This window comes from Scardinius erythrophthalmus (genome assembly GCF_964197995.2).
Source record: "Scardinius erythrophthalmus genome assembly, chromosome: 16".
Classification (NCBI taxonomy): Eukaryota; Metazoa; Chordata; class Actinopteri; order Cypriniformes; family Leuciscidae; genus Scardinius; species Scardinius erythrophthalmus.
In genome coordinates, this window is record NC_138236.1 from 28304048 (window position 1) to 28316440 (window position 12393).

General features: G+C 42.2%; 1 protein-coding gene across 1 annotated transcript in view; it reads right to left on the bottom strand.

Moving 5' to 3' along the window:
* Window positions 1–233: 233 nt before the first annotated feature.
* Window positions 234–12393, bottom strand: part of cobl (cordon-bleu WH2 repeat protein) — a 155772-nt gene continuing 143612 nt past the window's right edge. Inside the window, exons 13-14 of the mRNA XM_081388427.1 lie at window positions 2697–2963; window positions 234–1139 (exon numbers count right to left, since the gene is read on the bottom strand). Of these exons, the coding sequence (XP_081244553.1) occupies window positions 1059–1139; window positions 2697–2963 (348 nt within the window). The 3' untranslated portion in view covers window positions 234–1058. The remainder of the gene's footprint in view (window positions 1140–2696; window positions 2964–12393) is intronic.

Here is a 12393-nt window from a genome sequence, read left to right on the forward strand (position 1 = left end):
TACTTGAGTTTGCAGCATGGTGCTTTGTTTTTATTTTATTAAGCTTAAAAGTTCAGCACTATGACAAACACTGCAAAAATACAAGCAATAACTATGGCATCTAGACTAAACAATGACATGAAGTTCACAGATTCCAGATAACATTATTAATCCATTTATGAAATTGTCTTGCTAGCATCTCTTTTAGTGTATGCATACAATTCGTCAATCCTCAAGCAATGTACAAGGAAAGAATGAATTAATCAACTGTTTATTGATGTACAGGTTTGATTCAGTTTGTGCTGCAATAAAAAAAAAAAAAGGTACATTACAAAAGCATTATTTAAAAATCTCTTTCATTACACTAATGCTTTAGTGTCAGATTTGAAATGTACTATATTAGTATCATGTGTTTTCTTTTTTTACAACCGTACAGGTCTCTCATATAATGATAAATAAGAACATAAAAAAACTTGTGTAAATATATTAAACAATTTACTCTAAATAAAGTAGTGTATGATTTACACAATGAAATAAATTAAAGCTGAAGTACCATGACAGCTCTACATCACAGTTGTTCAGCAGTTTGTTGAAAAGGTATTGATTACATAATGTCCAATCATACAGTATCTATAAGGCTTTAAAAATAATCTAATGTTTTCAAAATAATCAGTTTTACAAAAAGTGCATTAGTATTGGTCAAATATACGGCATGTGTATCTACAATGCTTTGAAAAACATTGTCAAGAGTGGTCCATTGTCAATAGTCCACTTTTCTAATTAAAATAGATAGCAGAATGGTCATTCCAGTAAATATTTAAAAAAAAGCAATAAAACATGTAAAGAAACACCTTTATAATATAAAAAAGCAGCATTAACAAAGAGCTTCAAATGTCAACATTACGTGTCAGTAGCAGGACATAATCTGCCTGAAACTAAGCAAATTAGTATTGGCACGGATGTGAAGCAGCAAATCACTATAAATAACGAAGGCTGTGATGATTGTGTTAACATTTATGCTAATCCTAAAACACCAGATTTGGCGGTTCTTGAAACCCAAACGGTGATCCAGTGAAGGTTCAGTGTCCATAAGAAAGTGATGTTGCCTGAATGGTGCCAAGTCTCCCATTCACTTGTCGTCTTGTCTGTGTAACTGGGACCTGTAAAATTTAAAGTCTTAATTCGTCATATTTGTGTAATTTATTCAAGAGACAAATACTTTGTGTTGCCAAAAATGTTGCCATTAGCCATATGTGTTAACAGGACAAGGTAGTTTTTCCAGTATGAGGTGGTAACAATTAAATTACCGGTATGATACTATGTGTGAACAAAGAAATAGGATTACCGGTACGAGCATGTACAGTATGAGGTAAGGTAAGAAGTTTGCTTTGGGCCAATCATAATTCTCTGTCAGAGCTGTTTATGCAGAGTTCCGCTGCTTTTAATTGTATTTCTATAGCCCTATTCGGACGGGACTAGTTTAACATGGAGAGGTGGGGTAAAGCTTCTCTGTGATTTTAGTCCTGTCCGAATGTGTCATCTCAGTAATCATTACGGAGAATGTCAGTGAAGATTACGGTGACTTTTACCTTCAGTAAAAAGGTCCGGAAAAATTACCTCAGGTAATAATAATACCATGCGAATAGACCTGCTGTAAATATGTACCTAAATATTTCGTCATTTCGTGTTTAAAAGTAATTCTCCACATTTTTTCAAGTATGGAGACGCTTGAAAAAGTATTTAGTTGTGTTCTAGACGCTGGGAGAAGTCTGGCAAAACTCAGGTGTTTTCCACATACATTCAGATCAGAAAGAAGAATCACTTGTTAGAGGCACGAAACATCTTTTAGCGTTAGGTAAGTGCCTATTACCAACACAATCCAATCTGAAGTTAATTAATACATTGTTCGACCGGGCATAACTGTTTTATATATATAAATATAGTCTATATGTGTTTGCGCACGTGATATCAGGAAGCAACGTAATACACACGACGACATGAGGGTGACGGCGATGCGCAAATCGAGTTGCCCCTCCCACTTCTGCTAGTTTTACTGAGATATCTTATCCTGTGCGAATTGGCCATTAATATTACAGACATCCTGTGGTAAAAATACATTACTCCATCTACCCTTGTAAAGTTAATCCTGTCCGAATAGGGCTTATGTAAACATGCGCTTGATGGACATCTGACCATTAAGCCGAGTCTTGCCTTCTTTTCCAATCATCAGCACTGCTCTGCAGTAGCTTTTGTTTACTATAGTAACAGCATTTTTTTTCAACAATTTAATTTTTACATTCTAGTATTTTTTAAAACACACCAGTCATCATTCTAATGTTGATTTGGTGCTCAGGAAACATTTCTAATTATTATCAATATTGAAAACAGGTGTGCTGCGTAATATTTTTATGGAAACCAATTTTTCAGGATGCTTTGATGAATAGAAAGTACACAAGTACAGCGTGTATTTGAAATAGAAATCTTATATAACAAAAATGTCTTTACTGTCACTTTTAATCAAATGAGCAAATGTATAGCAAAGATATTCCTCCACATGGTTTTTCAATAGTTAGCTAAAATGTATTTTTGTTTATCATAATTATTGTGATTTTCGTATCCTGTTGTGTTTTCTATAATTTTATGGAAGAATAGTAAAATACCAAATGTAGTAAATCTAACTCAAATCTCATAAGTGAGGCCAATAATGAGCCTATTACCTTCCTAAGTCGTTGAGCCCCAGAGCCTGAGCGAATGGCATCCAGAAGAGCCTCTCGTGCCGCCTCTGGGTTTCCTCCAGCAGGCAGCACTAGAGGGGGCTTGGCTGGAGCTGAAGGGGGAGGTGGTGGAGGACTGAAAGCTGGAGGTGGGGGTGGCACAAAAGCAAGAGGAGAAGTGGGAGGAGGCGAGATAACATCTCTCTGGACTTTTCTGTCCTCCTCAGCCTTCCTGAGCTGCTCCAGCTCCTTAGCTGCTTCTGATTTGATCTAGAAGCACAACAATGAAGTGATATTTATAGTTAACTGACAATCACAACCAGGCTGCATGTAAATCAATTTCGTTTTTTGAAAAAACTTTATCAAACACGTTTCCCAAACAAACAGTCCACCCATCTCCCAACTGGTTCTAATGTTGCAGTACAGTGATTGGCGACCCCCAGAAATATAATCTATGAAGTTGTCTAAAGCCTGGGACACACCAAGTCGACGAAGTTTTCTCAGTGTGTTACGCCCCATCGGCAGAAATTGGTCCTCGTCTGCTTTTTTTCGGCCGATTTGACAGGTTGAATCAGCGTCGGGCCATCGGTGAAGCAGGGAACTCTGATTGGCTGTTCAGCTTAGTGAATGAGTCAGTTCACGAAAATAATAGCAAAACAGTGAGCAAAGAAGTCCAAACGGTACAGATAGAAGGCTGTTCCCTTTCGAAAGCTACAATCAATGCTGCGCTGCTCAGCGCATTGGGAACGTCTTTAGTCGTGACCAGCTGTGAATATTGTGTGTAACACGTCGATAGAATTGACCCGGAGGTAATATAGCCTCGGTCGATGACGTCATCGGCGCGCACCCGCAACACAAGGCTATAAATAGATGAGCCACAGGTGCATCAGCAGGTCTTTTGTCCTCAGACCATTATGTACATGTGTGAACGTCAAAACCCTCTCTATCTCTCACCTGTTCTACAGATCTTTGCTAGGAGTTAGTTTTTGTCAGGCAGTGTGCAGAAAATTCTCATTCTCAATTTTTTTTCTCTCACGTTACAACAAAGGGCCCTATTTTAACGATCTGAAACACAAAGTAACTTTGTGGGCGGGTCTTGGTGCTGTGGCTATTTTCCCGGCGGGATAAATGACTCTTGCGCCAGGCGCAAATCTAAAATGGGTTGGTCTGAAGTAGCTTCATTATTCATAGGTGTGGTTTGGGCGTAACGTGAAATAAACCAATCAGAGCGTCATCTCACATTCCCTTTAAGAGCAGGCGTGCTTGTTTTAAAGCGGGTTCCTATTATAACGGCGGATTTGCCAGGCGCGCGCCAGGAGTGGTTCACAGCCAAGGAGAGCAACGCTCTCGTCAGGGACGTTGGGGATGAAGAAACCCACCCAAATTAACTTCGGTTAAAACCAACATTATGCAGACTCGGAGCCTGCAGCTACAGTCCGGCACCCAGAGTCCCGCATTCTCAGACCCCTCGTTTTTCGAGACAGCGCCTCCTGCTGTCCGAAAGATCGTATAACACCCTTATCCAAATGCCATTGAAAACAATAGGATGCAATATTACGGTCTCGTTTTATTTAAAGTTATCCAAATAAATATTTGCGTTCCCTGCTTAATGCATGTGCCAAAAAAAACTCATTGTGTTCTCTGACTAACAAATTACCCAGTAGTTATTTTTTGAGCGTGGGTGTAATTGAAAGAAAATTACTGATGGAAGGGATACAATTGCAGATTGAACTATCTTCTGAAAAATATTATGTGATATTATATTGCTACAATGTTTTTTTTTTTTTAATTCAAATTCCTATTTTCTTTCAGTTCAACCTATAATGGTCTAATTAACATTATACCATGCTAACATTACAAAACCTGTTTTTTGATATTTTGAATGCGAAGCAAAACTCAAATAAGAATAGACAAAACACCAATAATAAACAATTCTGTACTTTATTTAACGATCACCTAAACTTGATTGACCTAAACGATCATCTTGCTGTAAACAGCAAAAAGGAAGAAAAAATTATGTTAGTGACTTTACTTTTCGTCTTCAATTGCATAAAAAAAAAACTAATTTATAAGTCGTTTTGGATAAAAGCGTCTGCTAAATGAATAAATGTAAAATAAAATGTAAATGCATAAGGTAAAATAATTACTTTCTGGTAGGCGAATGTTCCTTCTTTTTTCATTCTTTTTGCAATTGCTCTGTCAAATTCCTCGACGTCACTAAAATAAAAGATGAATGCCGATGAATGCAGATGAATGAAAGTAATTTTAATACTTACGTTTTATAAGAAATAATTTAAGTAGTCTACATAAATTATATAGGCCTAAAGTAAAATAATTACTCCGACAATAATTAGGCTAATTCAATTTATATTTAAAAAAAAAAGGTCAAACGGTAAATCTGATTAAATAATTAATGATGACATTCTTTGATATTAACACACTTAATGTATTTAATTGGTCTACTTTAATGTCAACTAATTTTAATCAAATTTTTACAACATGCTTGTCTACAAAAAGTCCAAGGTTAAAGGATAACTTTCAAAATATTTTCGGGGAAATCAAAAGAAAAAAATGAAAACTGCTGCTTCTGTGTAGATGAGAGAATCAAAGTGTATGCGCGTTGTGCACACGCTACATTGATTATGGCCAAGCATGCGCCCTTAAAATAGCATATGAATAACATGCGCAACGCGCCACTGTTTTTTCCTGGTAAGTGGCGCAATTGTTTTCTAAACCTGCAAAATAGCATGAGGGAACGTTTGCGCCGGAACACGCCTCTTTTTTGTGCTGAACCGCCCAGGGAGCGCAAGTTCATTCCCTAGTTTAGCGACGTGCTTCTGTGGAGGGAAAAGCGCGCTTTGCGCGGGTGCAAAATAGGAATGATACATGCGTCGGTGTACAAAGTCAATTGCGCTGGGTGCAAGATAGGGCCCAAAGGGTTTAAAAAGTAAAAAAAGAAAATAAATGAGCCAACAAATCAGTAAGCGTTGTGTTCCTCCATGCTTCCATTACACACTGGATACACACGATTACTGTTTTGTTTGTTTGGGGGAAGAGCACGCGGTTCTGGCTTTAGAGAAAGGCGAGTGCGAGCATTGTGAACAGCTCACAGTTAAGATGCTTCGCACTCGTCTGAACTATTTCCAGTCCGCACCCACATTACCATCGCGGGGCTCTCGTATGGATCTGCATGACGAGCAAGAGACAGGTCCATCCCTTTCGCTTACTGCGTCACCAGATCCACGCATCCCTTCTCGTGATCTCGAAGCGTGCTCTGGTGCTTCTTCAGTTCACGAGGGGGATGATATATCTCTTGGGTCTTCGGACCACGAGCAGCCCGTCTCTGAGCATTCGTCTCGCGATAAAAGATCTGTCGAGAAATTGCTCGAGGTGGTTACTCGCGCGGTGGACAGGTTAAAACTTGACTGGCCACGCGAACAAGAGACCCCCAAACGTAGTAAGCTAGAGGATAGGTTTCTGTCCGGTGGCAGGGGGGAGAGACCACAACATCAGTCTCTTCCCTTTTTCGAGGACCTCCATGATGAGCTGTCTAAGTCATGGAGTAAACCATATACCTCTCGCGTCTTTGTGCCTTCGACGCCGACTTTTTCGACTATCGTGGGTGCGAAGTCGCGGGGGTATACGGAGATGCCTTGGGTTGAAGAGACGCTTGCGAGCTATCTCTCGCCCGAAGCCGCATCTTCGATTAAGAAACCTACCCTCCCCACTAAACCATGTAGAGTAACATCATCACTAGTGGGTAGAGCTTACCAAGCTGCAGGTCAGGCTGGTGCTGCGCTGCACACTATGGCAGTGTTACAGGCGTACCAGGCTGACCTGTTGAAGGACTTGAGTGTGGGGAGTACCATCGACGAGGAAGCGTTCTCTGAGCTTCGTCGAGCCACAGATCTGTCTCTCCGTGCGACCAAGCAAACGGCCCGCGCCATCGGCCGTTCAATGTCTGCTTTAGTCAGCACGGAGAGGCACCTGTGGCTGAATTTGACGGCTATCAAAGAAAAAGATCGACTGTTTCTGTTAGATTCCCCTGTTTCTCCCTCTGGGTTATTTGGTGATTCCGTGAACACTGTAGTTACCAGGTTTAAAGAGGTGAAGAAACATGAAGAAGCTTTCGTTCAGTTCCTTCCTCGCCGCACTCAAGGGGAGGGGCCGTCGGCCACCCAGCCCCGCCCCGGTCCTTCAAAAGCCAGGGAGGTCAAAAAGCAGAGCGTGGCGGAGCGTGCTCCCCTCGTAAAGACTGGGGACAGGCTCGCCGCGCTCAGCAACCTCCCAAGCCAGACCTCAGGACTATTATTAACAGAAAGCGAAAGTCCTGATGGTCTGGCGCCCAATCTGGTGGGGGTAGCCCCCCACGGAATGGGGCGCTTTCAAGATCTTTTCACCCCTTCCCGTTACCCTCACAAAACCTCTCCATCCCCGCCACCTCTCGTGCTTCGGGGGGCAGCGGTTTCCAGAGAAATGTTAGATGTTCCGTTGTTTCCTGCCGTCATGCAGGACACGGAACATCTAACGTCCCCTCAAAAGGAAGTATTAAAATTGATACCACTCTCAGAAAGTCTGGCAGTGTGGAAACTTCTGCCAAGCATTTCTGCGTGGGTATTAAGCACAGTACAGATAGGATACAGAATCCAATTTATTCGTCGTCCTCCGCGTTTCAACGGCGTGGTCTTCACTTCCGTGAAACCGGAGCTGATGCACGTACTGTCACAAGAGCTGCAAACTCTTCTGAGCAAAGAGGCCATAGAACATGTTCCTCTTCCAGAGAGAGAGAGTCGGGCTATTACAGCAGATACTTCCTGGCTCCCAAAAAGGATGGGGGGGTGCATCCAATCTTAGATCTTCGAGGCTTAAACCATACAGTCAAAGCGCTCAAGACGGTTGTGACGCAAATTCAACATCACGATTGGTTCGTCGCGATCGATCTGAAGGACGCATATTTTCACATAGAAATATTGCCACAACACAGGAAATTCCTGAGGTTCCCTTTCGGGGGCGAAGCGTACCAATTTCGGGTTCTTCCATTCGGCCTAGCCTTGTCACCCTGCACATACACAAAATGCATGGATGCAGCACTGGCTCCATTACAACTCCAGGGCATTAGCATTTTGAATTACATCGACGATTGGTTAATACTAGCACAATCGCGAGAGATGGCGCTCCAACACAGAGACATCGTGTTAGCTCATCTAGTTTCTCTAGGGTTGAGACTCAACACCAAGAAAAGATTTCTTTCTCCTGCTCAGAGAACGACTTATCTCGGGATCGTTTGGGATTCGGTCACGATGCGGGCACAACTGTCTCCCGCTCGAATCGAGACCATTCGGCAGACCATGAGCAAAGTCAGGCTAGGCCAAGATCGCACTGTTCGTCAGTACCAAAAGATGTTAGGTTTCATGGCTTCAGCATCCACGGTGATTCCTCTGGGGCTGTTGCACATGAGACCGTTTCAGTTGTGGCTAAAAGCCAGAGGATTTCATCCAAGAGCCAATCCTCAAAGGCAAATAAAAGTGACGCGCTGCGGGCTTCATACACTATCTCTGTGGCTCAGACGGCAGTTCCTCGCCTTGGGTCCCACTCTAGGGGCGCTGTCGTCGCAGACTGCTAACGACAGACGCCTCCCTGATGGGCTGGGGAGCGGTCTTAGATGGCCGTCCAGCTCAAGGGGAATGGGAGGGTCATCAGCTCGATTGGCACATCAATTGCCTCGAGCTGATGGCCGTATTTCTGGCTCTGAAATATTTTCTCCATCAGTTGAGGGGCTGTCATGTCCTAGTGTGGGTGGACAACACAGCAGCAGTCTCTTATATAAATCACCAGGGAGGTCTGCGCTCACGCAATCTGAACAGAATAGCGAGGCAGATTTTTCTCTGGGCCCAGGACAAGTTCTAGGAATGGAAACTCCACCCGGAAGTAGTGAAACAGATTTGGACCAAATTTTACAAAGGGGAGGTGGACCTCTTCGCCTCACAACAGACAGCGCAATGTCCCCTCTACTTCTCTCTGAGTCACCCAGCTCCACTGGGTCTGGATGTGATGGCGCACACATGGCCCAAGATGCGCCTGTATGCGTTTCCTCCAGTTTCTCTGCTCCCGGGAGTTCTAGCCAGGGTCTTGCCTCTTGCTGATAGCACCACGTTGGCCGAACAGAGTGTGGTTCTCGGAGATAATATCTCTCCTCGACGGCTCGCCATGGGCGATTCCGGAGAGGAGGGACCTTCTGTCCCAGGTGGAGGGCATGATATTCCATCCCAGGCCCGACCTGTGGAATCTTCATGTTTGGCCCCTGATGGGAACCAACTGAGGGACACTGGACTTTCGCCTGCCGTTATTGAGACCATTCTAAGTGCTAGGGCTTCCTCCACTAGACAAAGTTATGCCAGTAAATGGGGTGTTTTTGAAAGGTGGTGTGTTGTACACAATGTAGATCCAGTCAACTGCCAGGTTGCTTCAGTTCTGGACTTCATGCAAGAGAAATTATCAACAGGCACATGCCATGTCGATTGTCGAGTTCACGCGCATAGGTTTAGTACGTACGATCATGCGCCCGAACTCGACAATCGACTACTGTGGACTTCAACCGAAAACAGGATGTAAATACAGGTATGTGCGCTGGCTGAAATAACATAATTAAGTGTGCTTGCTGAAAGCAGCACACTTATTGTTCTTCTTAAGTTTTCTTATTATTATTATTATTATTCCCGGGAGAAAAATTTTGGCCAGCTCCTGCGCCTAGGCCCTTTTAGGCAGAGACACCGTTCCAACTTTAAAACGTTCGGTCAGTACCGGTGTAAGTTGCTCGCGAAGATGACATCACGAGTCCATGTCGTTCGTCCGCCATAGTGGATTGAACAGAAAACGAAACTAAAGTTTCACAGGTCACAAATTTGGTCCGAACTTCACGAAACTGGACGTACATGATCCTTGGACCAAGCCTCACATAAGTTACTAGAAGGATTTTTGATTTTCGGAAGCGTTTGCCCGTCACAGCCAAACGAAATCGGCGGCGTAGTCGCCAAAACAGGAAGTAGTTCATATCTCAGGAACGTTGTCACGTATCGAAACCAAACTTTGTACATTAACTCGAGACTCCAATGTGAGGATGTACAAGATAAAAAAAAATTTTTTTTTACATTATTTGGCAACCCCCCCCCCCAGCTATTTGGCCAGCTCCTGCGCCTAGGCCCTTTGAGACAGAGACACCATTCCAACTTTAAAACGTCCGGTCAGCACCGGTGTAAGTTGCTCGCGAAGATGACATCACAAGTCCATGTCGTTTGTCCGCCATATTGGATTGAACAGAAAGCGAAACTAAAGTTTCACAGGTCACAAATTTGGTCCGAACTTCACGAAACTAGACGTACATGATCATTGGAGCAAGCCTCATCAAAGTTACTAGAAGGATTTTTGATTTTCGGAAGCGTTTGCCCGTCACAGCCAAACGAAATCAGCGGCGTAGTCGCCAAACAGGAAGTCGTCCATATCTCAGGAACTCTGTCACATATCGAAACCAAACTTTATACATGAACTCGGGACTCCAATGTGAGGATGTACAAGATCTGAATTTTCTTTATTTTTTTTTTATTTCAGGCTAATAGACAAACCCATTTACCTATGTCTATGCAAGAGTTTCACCTTTTGATGTTAGGTAATGCATTTAGACAGTAGGTGGCACTGTTGTATTACATTTCACAGAGCAGCCAAGTCAGTGTATAGACTGCATTCGTTTTTACCAGGTTTGTCTTAATAAATGCAGGCATGAATTTCGTTTTTTGCATTGGTCTATTTTAATCATCTTCATTTATTAATATATACAGATTTGTTTGCATGAATTGTGCATTTCCAATCCTCAAAGCAGTTAATAAAAAAAAAAAAAACTTTATACAAAATACATCATGCTCTTCTTCGATAACCGAACAAACAATTAATTGTCTGTGGCTGTGTTTGTGCGCGCGGGAAATATGCTGCGCATAACAATAGAAAACAAGGAGAAACGCGCAGTCACATGCTCAAACAATCAACAACGTCGCTCTAGAGGTGCGTTGTGGACTGCGAAGTGGACTTCACAGGGTATTCCGCCATCTTAAGTTCTAATCCGAAGGGAGCGAACATGTTCAGTTCGAAGGGCACTGCGCACAGCATAGGGAATAAGGGAACATCGATACATCACTTCACAGGAAGTGGAGAGCAATGATCACACACCCAACTGTCATTTCGCGCATCAGGTCATCACCAGTCAGAACGGTCATAACTAACGATGGAGGAGTTTACGTATGTGTGTAAGTAATACATTTCGCCATTGTTATACAAATGACAGTATTTTTAACGGTTATTGTTGTGAATATTACATATACTATTTTTGATGATTATAATTTACCTCAGTGAATGCAGCCAGCTTAGCTAGTTTGTGAAGTAAAGTGATTTTATTTTAGGTAGTTGTAAAATAGTGCAATATAATTGTAAATATATAATATAATAATAAAAATTAAAATATGAATGTAGTCCTATATATATTTGTTATATCATAATCTGCGCGACTCCGTCGTTGACTTTCTTTGATGACATTTGCTGGGTGTTTCTAATGAGCGGTTATTGTCAGTGAAGTCCACTTCAACTGATATACCGTGCTCAGGGAGTAGGGGAGCAGTGAACACTGCATATGGGCCCTGTCGAATGGAACGCACATTAGATGTGTAAAAACAAGTGGAAAGCGCGAGCGCGCCGCTGTCTCCTTTCGCTTGTTCTCCTGTGGCGTCTGGCGTCTGTCGTTGCTATGCGGCAACCATGAACTGCGCTCTCCATGATGACAAGATCTGTGTCTGAAATCGCTCCCTATCCACTATATAGTGCACTATTTAGGGTGTCGGCCATTTTGTAGTGGTGTCCGAATTCTGAGTGAACGACATCATTCCCTACATTCTTCACTACTTTTATCCACAATCCTCTCTGAATTCGAGTGTACATACGATGTACACTTGCTGAGACACTATTTCCCACAATCCATCACGATAAGGCGATTGAGCGCGAATGAAAAATAAACAAAAATGCCACCATGGCAACGGTGCACCCGAGTTAGAAAACAATCATTTATAAGACCAGACGCCTGGTTATTTATTTATACATACCGTTAATGTCTATATTTGAAAAATCAAATGTGTTGTGTAGTGTTTTGTTCTCTTTTATTTTCACATATAAATTAAAAAAGTAAATAAATATGACAAGCAAGTGTTTTATTATCTTTTTTTTTAATCAAATAACGCAATAAACGTGAAAAATACATACATACAATGGTTACATACAATTCACACAGCCAAAAAAAGGAAATATTAAAAATGGGTAGGTAATGTTTATGACAAATTGTCTGAGCTCTCTCGGCGCGTGATAATTATGTCAGCGTCCAAATTCTTTGCTGATGTAGTGCACTCAACTGCCATTCACTATGTAGGGATTAGTGAACGAGTGAGCGGTTTCAGACACAGCTAAGGAAGTATCAGCAAAAGATTACTAGATTTCTAGCCCTTGCATTAGCTTTACTACTAGATATATTTATGGAGATGAAAAATAATAAGGCGCCCTGTACAGCTATGATCAGCTTTTCGGCCGAGCATTCAATGTTGTTACGCTGCAAGCTGATGGTTCGTTGCTGCCGCGCTCTATCACTCGCACACCATAAAGAGCAAATTGT